General features: G+C 36.1%; 1 protein-coding gene across 1 annotated transcript; it reads left to right on the top strand.

The window, feature by feature from the left end:
* On the top strand, nt 1-11,539 carry LOC129808171 (ankyrin repeat and LEM domain-containing protein 2 homolog). Its single transcript, XM_055857935.1, has 5 exons — nt 1-196; nt 290-1,483; nt 5,883-6,833; nt 10,315-10,714; nt 10,806-11,539. The coding sequence occupies exons 1-5, from the start codon at nt 142-144 to the stop codon at nt 10,906-10,908; spliced, it is 2,703 nt and encodes a 900-aa protein (XP_055713910.1). The 5' UTR covers nt 1-141; the 3' UTR covers nt 10,909-11,539.

Raw genomic sequence — 11,539 nt, 5'->3', positions numbered from 1 at the left:
CATTAGCATGGTTTACCGGGATAAACAGCAACATTTGGCATTTGATACGAAAAAAAGTAACTTTTTGTTGCGACTCCTTTTCTCTGTTTTATTGAATTAAAAGATAAGAAAAACTGTGAAATTTGAATTTGCGGCATCAAGATGCCTTTCTATGGAGTTTACATATCGTCCAACACAGACGAGGATGATCGTGAAGGTAAGAAAATGCTCCAGACGCCCCAACATAACCTCAGTTTGAACCGTTTTTGGAGGTTTTTATCAAATTTCTTTGTGTTGTATGATTTTCCAGTTAAAAGACATGTGTACACGGACAAGTTGCAGGCTCTGAAGATGCTAAAGTCCCATCCAAATGCCAGGATGAAGATGTTCGATAGCAGTGAAGATGCTGAGCATTGGAGTTTACATGGATTCACTTCAACTGCTCAAGTGGACACCTCACTGATCAAATCTCCAGACGTTCCGACTCCGGTAGCATCACCAGCGGCCCCGAAGAAGCTGTACAAGGAGCCAAAGATTGAGGACATGGTGGAGTTCAGGAAGTACATTGAACGCGGCGATCTCGAGACAGTTAGCAGAAAAATCATGGAAAATCCACATTTTTTGGTCGGTTCAGGGGATACTCCGTCAATTCTCAAGCAGGGCTACCGCTACAATCCCCTCCATGTGGCTGCTCTGGCCAAGAATGCGCCCATTTGTGAATTCATTCTCACGACAATCTCCAAGGCCAGCTACATCGAAATGCTGCATGGCAGCAATGATGAGCAGATGTGCCAGGAAGTCAGCAATATCTTGGTGGATTTGTACCTGAACACTCCAGAGACCGGTCGCAATGAGACTCCGATCCATCTGGCTGTGAAATATGGGGCTGTGGATGTGGTCAAGGTCCTGACGTCTTATCCTCAGTGCAAGATGGTACCAAATCGCGAGGGACACTATCCCCAGGATATCATCTGCTTCCGCATGTCCAAACCCTCGGAGGAGATTGTCAAGGAGATCAGTGGATTGCTGCAGGAGCGTTACTATGTCCCAGTCATTCGATCTGTGGACAATTCCCTGCCGCCACTCATTGGGGAACCGTTCTCGCCCAAAAAGATGCCTGATCTGCATCCGGATCCTCTCAGTCCTGAATTGACAATTCACGCCTACGCCGGACCAATGAACATCGATCAGGCTCAAGAATTCCGGAAGCGCTGGAAGACACCGCCACGGATCAATGTACACAGGACAAGTCCTTCCCCGAGCTCTTCCAGTCTTCACTCCCGTTCCCTGACCAATTCCGTGCACGTGTCCACGCCAATTCCCAACAGAAGGGGCGACAATAACAACCACGAGCCCGATGATGAGAATTCCAACGTCTGCATCAAGCCAATTCCTGCCATTTTTGGACTCACGAGATCCCTCAGTGCCAACACTCCCATCTCCAAGAGGCTCTTCGGGACGTACCGTGATACCGGGGACGAGGATGAATCTCCCAATGTTTCAGGTAAGTCATCCTAATATCATTTATTTCTCCATTTATATACGGGAAAGTGGGGCACTTTTGAAAGTGGGGCACCTTTGAAATTGAGATTTTTCTCCTAGCTTCTCAATCTTTTTGTGCAGCTAAATTATATCACGATAAGGCTCAATTTTATTTAAAAATAGGTGAAAAATCCCAATTTCAAAGGTGCCCCACTTTCAAAGGTGCCCTACTTCCCCCTAAATTTAAATCAGGATAGAAGAAGCACAAGTTTAAAAATATTCCAGAACATTTTTTTTTAACTTGAACAACTCTTAAAAGTAAATTAATTCTGAACTTGAATCCTCTGAACCAGAGGAGTGCAAGAACCGTTGAAACCGAATAAACGTCAAATGAAACATGTACGTCAATGGTCAAAACGCTACTTGAGCAAACTTATTTTGACGTTAATTCGGTTTCAACGGTTTTTTGCACACCTCTGATCTGAACCAATATCATTTATCTACATAATTAAAAAGTTAGTTCTTTAGCGGTACAATTCATGGGCAAATCGAAGTTTTCCGGTTCATAACCGATCAATAAAACTCATAAAATATCGTCTAAAGGTAGCTTAAAATTGATAAATTTGACTTAGAATAAAATTAATTATTTGTCTTTAATCGGTTTATTACCGAATGGAATCGGTTTTGACTTGACAAGGTTTCCAAAGCCGCAATAACAAAGCCAAAAACCCAAGCTAAAGGGTAATAAAGTTTTTAACGCTTTTTAAACTTTGACTGAAAATTCTTTATAAGAATGATTTAAGGCTGTTTTTGAATATGGATGAAAAACATTTAAGTCACACGTATTTGAAGTATCCAAAAACTGGTCGCGATTAAAACCTTAAAAGGCAAAATCTTTAGAGGTAGTATTCCTAAAGGGACAAAATCCAGAACGGACCAAAATCTCGAAAGCCAAATTTCTGAATGACGGAAACTTAAATATCCGAAATGTCGAAAGCTAAAATCTCGAATGGGTCAAGATCCCGGCAGCCAAAATTTTAAATAGGTTGAAATCCCGAAAGCCAAAATTCTTAATGGGTAAAAATCCCAAATAACCAAAATGACGAATGCGGAAAAATTATGAAAACCAAAATCCGAATTGACTAAAATCTCGAAAACGAAAATCTTGAATGGGTTTGAAATCCTGAAAAACCTAAATGCCGTATGTGCTAATATCTCGATAAGTCGGAATCCTAAATGGGTTGAAATACCGGGTCCCGGTCAAAATCCCGAAAGCCAAAATCCCGAAAGCCAAAATCCCGAACGCCAAAATCTCGAATTCTTAAAAGTGTCTCAGCTACTCCCACGATTGTATCCACGCTTGCTGGAGGCAAAGGGAAATCTTCTGAGCCTTAGGAAATTATTCTAAACATTTTCCTCCATATAATTTCATCAATTTCAGGATTTTTAAAATTCGGGATTTTGTCTTTCGGGATTTTGGCCTTTTCGGGATTTTGGCGTTCGGGATTTTGGCTTTCGGGATTTTGGCTTTCGGGATTTTGGCTGCCACCGTGAAATACCGAATGGGCCAAGATCCAAAAAGTCAAAATGCCGAATGGGCTTAAATTCGGGAAGCGGAAATCATGAATGGACTAAAATCCCGAATAGACCAAAATCCGGAATGGGTCGAAATCCCAAAAGCCAAAATCCAGAAAACCAAAATCCGCAACGCCAAAGTCCTGAATTGGCTTAAATCTAGAAAGCCGAAATTATAAATAGGTCGAATTTCCTAAAAGCTTGAAGTCCCGAATGGTGAAAAATCCGAGTGGTCAAAATTCCTAATGGGCTAGAATCCTGAGAGCTAAAATTCCAAATTGGTAAAAATTCCAAAAGCCATAATCCCGAAATTGGTCGAAATCTCGAATAGACCAAAATCCTGAATGTGTTAAAATCCCGAGACCCAAGATTATTAATAAAGCCAAAATCCCGAAAACCAAAATCTCTCCAACGCCAAAATTCCGTATTGACTTAAATCCAGAAAGCCGAAATCTTAAATGGGTGGAAATCTTGGAAAGCCCTAAATACCGAATGGTCAAAATTCCGAATTGTGTATATTCGCGGAAGACAAAATCTCAATTTGCTTAAAATCCCAAACCCTAAAATCCTAAATTGGATAAAATCCCAAAAGCCAAAATCCCGAATAAGTCGAAACCACGGAAAGCCCAAAATCCCGAATAGTCAAAATTCAAAAGAGCCACATTTTTACAGAAGCATATCAATATCAATCAATCAAATAATATAATTGCAACTTAGACTTGAGAGTCGTACACCCTAGCAGTTTAAAATTATTGGTTTCCCTTGGCCGAGCAAAGCGAAAACTTTTCGAAAACAAAGTTACTTTCTGTTTTTTGGGAAATTTGAGCACAGGAACTTTTGTGAGTTCCTGTTAATACTAAATACGGGAATTTGCCTGCAACAGGGTGAGGTTCATTGCTTCAACTGGAGACTTCTACGCCATAAATTCGGTGGTCTATCCACTAATCCACTGTGGTTTTCTGAGATCAAAGTTAAGCACCGCTGTTTTATTGTTTCTTGCTTCTGTAAAGGATGATGACCATTCCCCACTTACTTATATATTATTCGATTACACTATGCAACAATTTTAAACTTTTGTTGTCCCTGGGTTCTCATGTTATTTTTCTATTCCTATGGTCAAAAGATTTGCGAAAATACTTATCATTTTGACTTTATTTTGTTTTTGCGCCTGGAATCTAGGCAAAACTGTTTTTACCGTTTTTTGATACTTGGGTGCCTATATCTTCGATTCTGCTGAACCAATTTATTTCTTAATATGGGAACTTTTGTTCTCCTTTAGATGCTCAATAATACTCTGGACAGATGGAGTTCGTACAACTGACACCAGGGGCGCTGTAGTCTCAAATATGTCAGAAAACATGGGAAAATCGAACTTTTTAGCAACTTTGATCAAAAATATCTCGAAAACTAGGATTGTCCCTAATAATCTGTTTTGTGGGTTTGATAGAGAATTTAATCAGCTACATTTTCGTCCATGTACAACTTTTCGCTCAGATTATTTTTTAACCTCGAAATTGAGGTTCAAATGAAAATCGAGCAATTAGCCAACTAGGAAAACCTTCACAATTTCGAGTGGTTATATTTTTTTCCTACCGATTAGGCAACACAAGCCCTTTATTATAATATGTAATGCTTGAATATCGATAATATGGTGATTTTTGTATGCTACATATTATTTTATTACTTGGAAATTTGCATAAAGCTTTAACTTATGTGATATACAAAGTAACACTTACAAGTTCAAAAAATAGTAGTTCTGTGTTTATTTTAGTTTTATTTAGAACTAGTTTTAGATTTATTTCGACGAAAATTACGTAATCATGAGGTTAAAGCCGATAACTGTAGGAAAAACTTCCAAAGAATAAAAAAATTTGAATTTTGAAAAGGGCTTTAATGCAGACTTTTCCATAAATAACTGGTATGTAAAAGGTAAAATAGATGCTTTTTGATTAGAAAACATAAATTTAATAAGAAATATTTAAATTCATGAAATTAATATGCCTTTTTTGTAATAAAATTTTTAAGATTGAAGTAAGACTGAATTCTATAGTTACTAAGGATATTATTTGAGTTATTAACTTGTATTATATCTAAACACACTTTATAAAACAGTAAAAATAATTAAACTTCTACAGTTGTCAAAAACAAGTTAAAGAAATACTTTGAGTTTTCTAAATTTTAAAAGAAAAATTTAAAATGAGTGAAATAGTTAAGATTTTCTCTAGTTGGCTGAATGCTCGATTTTCATTTGAACCTCAATTTCGAGGTTAAAAAACAATCTGAGAGAAAAGTTGTACATGGACGAAAATGTAGCTGATTAAATTCTCTATCAAACCCACAAAACAGATTGTTAGGGACAGTCCTAGTTTTCGAGATATTTTTGATCAAAGTTGCTAAAAAGTTCGATTTTTCCATGTTTTCTGACATTTATGGGACTACAGCGCCCCTGGTGTCAGTTGTACGAACTTCATGTGTTCAGAGGATTTATTGGATATGTAAAGGAGACCAAATTATTCCATAGTGAGAAATAAATCGGTTCATCAGAATCGGAGATATAGGCACCCAAGTATCAGAAAACGGCAAAAACGGTTTTGCCTAGATTCCAGGCGCAAAATCCAAATGAAATCAAAATGATAAGTATTTTCATAAATTATTTGACCCTAGCAATAGAAAAAATAGCATGAAAACGCAGGGACAAAATCACTGTTGCACAGTGTTATTATTATTAATATATAAAAATTTAATTTAATAAGCGATAATACATTCGGACTTTGACTCAATATGAGATCATACGAGTCAGTTAAAAAGCTTGCATGAAATGAATTGTGTAATCCCTTGCCTTCCAGCGATCTCTTTTGCGGACGAAACGCCTGATGTTCATGCGATAGAGCGTCATGTAAAGTTGACGGATACGGAAAAGGGACTGGAAGTTGTTGGTCGGAGTCTGGCTCATGACCAACAAGTGGGTTGGAATGAGTATTGGAGCTTCCTGGATGATTTTGTGGATCTCAGTTCGCCGCGTGGTTTGAATTTGCTGGAGAACCATCTGAAGGCATCAGAATCCTTCACTGTAACTGATTTGTGCTCAGCTCTCAATAAGATCACAATTAATCGCAATGATGGGCCTCTCCGGAGGGGTGATGCATCTCCCAGGCATTCCCAGACAGAACATCCACATTTTGTCTATGATTGCCTGGAGAAATCGTGGCAGGTGTTTGCACGACGTGTGACCAAGACCATCATTCGCAGCAGTGACAATGTCGTGGCGATCCATGATGTTCTCAGTGCGGAAATGAAGAGGCTTCAGTCACTGGTGCACAGCTACAAGGATGATCCGCGCTTCAATCGCATCAATTATGCTGTAGTACATTCGCGTTTTGCTAGTCTCATTGTTCACTATGTCCTGGTGGATTGTACTGATGCTGAGGACAAGGTGAATCTCCTGGGGACGTGCCTGGAGCTGATACTGAAACAAAGGGCACGGACAACTTTCGATGAAGCGGATTTTCAAGATGTGGAAAATACGAATTTAGTCACTTCCAGTCAATTAAAGTGCCTCATCACGTTCATTCTGTATTGGTTGGAGCATCGGGAGGATATCGTGACGCCGGACATGTTGACAACGTCCAAGGATTGTGAAGAAGTCTGGTGTACAGATTTCCATTGCGACTGCATGTCATTTCCTGCAATCAACAGCAACAGTCGCCATGGAAAAGTTCGCAACAAACGCGTGGATATTGGCAATTTGACTAAAAGGCTCTTTGATTCCTGCTCTTCCTTGAATTCTTCATCCGATGGTAAGTGTTTTTTGTTCTTATCACTCTAAAAAATTATTTTCGCTTTATTATTAAAATTATATTGTAATTTTTCAAAATAACAAACTTTTGACAAGATTTTATATTTTATTTTATTTTATTTTATATTTTATACATACAAAAGCTATATGGGGCCAACATTGTCTAAAAACGTCCGTAACATTGATTAAAATTGTCAGGACTTGGCAATCGTGTGAAAAACGAGAAATCTACACAAATGTGACTTCCTCGAACATTAGTGTTTTATAAAACCACCGCTAGGGGCGCTAGCATGGATGGGTTTGCTCACGTTAAGAATCTCACCTACAATGAGCTGATCTAGGCTTATTAATAATTTTTATAAACTTCATAGTGTTTTCTTTTTGTTTCTTTTAAACATTAACTTGCCTTATATATTTCAAGGAATTTCGTGTATTTCTTAATGTTGTTTATTAATCTAATTACTCTGACGTAATTAGCTATTTGGAGGAATCACTTGTAAAAGTTTGTTTACTCAACAAACGAAGTGTTTACTGAAACAGAAGAAAGCGTGAAATGCTTAAGTATTATTGTTTCAATTCAACATCTTTTATCTCTTATTATATTTTGTTTTATAGTTTCCCTTAAATTTCCCTTAACTCTTTCCGGACCACAACATATCCAGCGAACGAATTTCAGTAAAACTCACTTTATTGTAACTCTTAGTGGTCAAATATGATACTTTTACAAAGAAAGAATTTTTTCCTTCTCTGGGAAATTGGAAAACTTATGGGTACTCTCGTCCCCAAAAGAACGAAAAGGAGACAAACTTCAATTTTCCAAAAGCCAATAATATCAATTTTGTGAATAATTTTTGCGTGTCAAATGACGCCTTTGCAATGTTGATGACTAAAACAAGAAGAATTATTGACCAGTATCTTGTGGGATGTCCAGGAAGTGCTAAAAAAGACACCCAGCTCCTGCTTGCCAACAGATTCCTCAAAATATTTTACACATAACACTTTAACCCTTTAACGACGAGACACTTTTTACGGACTGAAAATCAACAATAAAAATTAAACTGAGAAACATAATCACTGATAAGTCTTAGATCTAACCTTGGAAAGTCCAACAGAGTCTGATTCGGTGTATTTTGTGCTTCTATAACCGATAGGGACAAAAATAGCCCAAAAATTTAAGTAATTTTTCTGACAATATCAATGAATAATATTTTTTGCTTTAATGAAAAATATTACGTATGAGTATTGTAGTTTTTATTGCCAAAAGGGTTTTGCTTAAAAAATATTAGACGTAGGGGAGACCGGGGAGGTATGGGACAGGGGTAGTGTGGGACAAGGCGATTTTTTCAATTAATTTTTGAAATAAATGGGATTTAACCATTACTGTATCGTAGGCAATATTAAGATGTATCTTGACTAAAAGAATGGATATCCTCAGTTTCATTGTTTAAATTCTATGAACATTTTTTTTTAAAAAATTGATAAAAATCGTATATTTAGACGTCTCAGTTTTCCTCTTTGTATTTTATATTAGCGATATATAATCAAAACTTTTTTATCTCATTAGGTAGCAGTGTAATCTGGGAACATATTTTTATAAAAGTTTCAGAGATTATACTTTCTTGTTTTATACATAAAGGCTTTAAATACCAAAACTACACGCGGGGATGTTTGGGACACCTGAAAGGGGATGAATGGGACGTTGGTTTTCTATAAGATAGTAGGTGGTATGCAATTATTTATTGTCAAAATGAAGAGTAATGCCCAGTTTCTACTGGAAATCTCTTTCTTGTGCAAACTTTACCAGTGGAGCAGATTTCTCTAACTACAGGGACAATTAAACCATAATTGTCTTGGGAATCAATAATTCCTTCTCAGAGGATATTCGATCTTTGCCCAATCTAGTTAAAAACTATTTTTTTTCAAAAATTTCTCGAACAAGTTCTCCAGAAAAGGCAAGCCGAGAGCTAATTCAGAGAAATAATGAGAAAACAGGTACAATGCAGTTGTCGTAAAATCAAACAGGAATCCATCAATGAGTTCAAAACTAAGAGTTGCAAGAAAATCTACTCGCCTAAGGAATTTGATAATCATGATTGCAATATTTAGAATAAAAAAAAAAGGAAAGAAAGGTCGATGGAAAGTAATAAGAAATTACTTTAAATAATTGATTGACAATAAATGACTGTACTGTACCAACAAAATTGATATTAATTTTTAAGTATAAAATAAAAGATGAAACATTTTTATTTCTATCAGAAATATTTTTAATCTGGTATTTAAAATTAATTAACGTGTTCCAGTAATACAAATCATACGAGAAAAAACGCGTCCCAAACATCACCTTTTGCGTCCCATACTACCCCACATTGGGGAGGTTTGGGACAAAGCGTCAAATAAAATGTTTTATCTTCTCCAAGAAAACTCAGCTGTTTTCCAAGTTTTATCGAGTACTTTTTATAAAGTCAATACCCATAAATATCCTATAGACCGAATAAAATTGTAATACACTATCGTGGTTTTTTGGAATAGTGTCTCAAAGTCAAAACATGAAAAGTATCCCAAAAACTCCCCGGTCTCCCCTATAAAAAATAAATAAAATCAATTATGAATTTGAGAATTTAAAAAATCGCCATTTTTGAGCTTAAATATTTACTACATAGTAAATAGCTAGAGACTTGCAAGAAATATTCTAGATTCCTTCAACCTTCTACTTTACAATTATGTACAGACATAAGAAAAAAATAACTTTAGGTAGTCAGGAAAAATTATTTTCTTTATGGGACACCGGTGTTCTAATCGTCCTTAAAGGGTTGAAACACATTTCTTTCAACACGATTTTATTGTAGGCACATTAAGCTTTCTCAAAAGCATAAAATACACTTCCTGGACAATCAGAATTCACCAAATCAGGAAGAATAGGAAAAACTTCCTTGAAAGCAATCTCCCTCGCTTCCAAATGTCAAAATTATCGGCCATATTGGCAAAAATGTCGCTCCCGCTTGGAATTTTCTTACAAGGTTGGTGTCAAAAAGCAAATGGCGGGCATTGGAGGGATAACCTTACATTTGACCTCTAGATTTTTGGGGACGAGAGTACCCATAAAGTTTGAACAAGTTTTTTGAAAATATAAGAAAAAATTGTTTTTCGAATTTATGTAATCTGTAATTGTTAGTTATCATACTTATTGGCCCCGAGAGGTTTTTCCTTATTCGGGTCTAGAAATATCAAAAAAGTCACAATATCTGCAAGGGAGCAGAAAATCGAAAATTCACGATTTTTGACCAAAAATATCTAAGCTCAGGAGTTAATTGGGATCCTGCAAAAAATATCCTAGATTTGGACATCCTTATAGTTTGTACTTATCCAGAATAATCAGATTTTTATCGATTTTAGATAGTCTAAAAAAATTGTTGTTTCCATGGGTACCTAGTGTCCCAAAGGAGACGAAAGAGTTAAAGAGGATAATTTTTTATCTTTTGCAGATACATCTACAAAAGCAATAAATAGTTCATTGCGCAATTCGTCTGTGATTGTCATTGATGATGATGAGTTAAGGGAGTGTGAGGATATCAATGATAATGTAAAAGAGGTGGAAAATGATGATGAGAAGAGAGGAGATGTATTTTGGTCGGGACATGCATCGTCTGATGACGAAGATGACAGTGATGAGGAATTTTTCACACCGCCACAGAGTCCTCTTCCGGTGGACGAAGAAGAGGATTTGCACAATTATTCCAACTACATCCTCGGCGATGAACCAACAAAGACGGATGTGGATGCCTTCAATGCAATTGTCGATGTACAAATCAACAAGGAGACTCATCCTCATGTCTTCAAGTGGAAAAATGCAATCATGAAACATTCGCCGGACGAGAGAAAAAGGTAAGACATTTTTTAGTGGCTGTTTTTTTTTTTTGAACCAATCCCCTTGACTGAAGTCTTATGTCTGTTTTTTTTTTGTTTTTACTTAAAGTTTCCCATCACCGTCTGTGGTGGTGAAGAAAAGCGTGAAGCTTTACGATACAACTCCCGTGAGTAGTCGCAGGTTGTTCTCATCGCCAAAAAAGACACATTAATATTGAAAGACTGTTGTGCATTGGTAATTTTCTACTGGCCCAATCTCACAAACACATTATTCTCCTAATTTGTCCCAATCAATGTTATTAATATTATTTGAAAATTTATTTACTTACAATTTACGAAACTAATTTAACAAAGAATAATCTTCAGTTTAAATTTCATCTGATGAAGATGTGCATTTGAATTCGGTGTCCATTCAATTTAAGTCATCAGAGAATCAATATAAAAAACGATCATTCTTCTTAAAAAAGTCGAAGCATATCGATGCAAAGTCAATTAAAAAGATTCCCCAGTTTAAGAATAAATTTTTGTTTTTGAAGAGTATTAGGCTGAGAATAATCCAAAAAAAAGATATATTATTTTGATTTTTTTTGTAATGGCACCAAATATTGCACTTCTCTTTTTTTTTAGTTCAATTAAATTGATTGATATTGAGTGAAGTCCATTTTGAAAGGAAGAAAAGAAAAGAAAATCACTTCGTTGTTCGAGCACGCATTTAATATTTTTTTTGTGAATGACTGACAAATACAATAGATTAAATCTAATTAAATTAATGACATTGAATTTTTTTATAAGAGTGTTTTTGTACATAATTTGGAATAATAAAAGATACTCATAGGAAAAAAA

This window comes from Phlebotomus papatasi, chromosome 3, assembly GCF_024763615.1.
Source record: "Phlebotomus papatasi isolate M1 chromosome 3, Ppap_2.1, whole genome shotgun sequence".
NCBI classification, from domain to species: domain Eukaryota; kingdom Metazoa; phylum Arthropoda; class Insecta; order Diptera; family Psychodidae; genus Phlebotomus; species Phlebotomus papatasi.
Note: the sequence above shows the minus strand (reverse complement) of the source record. Positions and strands in the feature narration are given on the sequence as shown.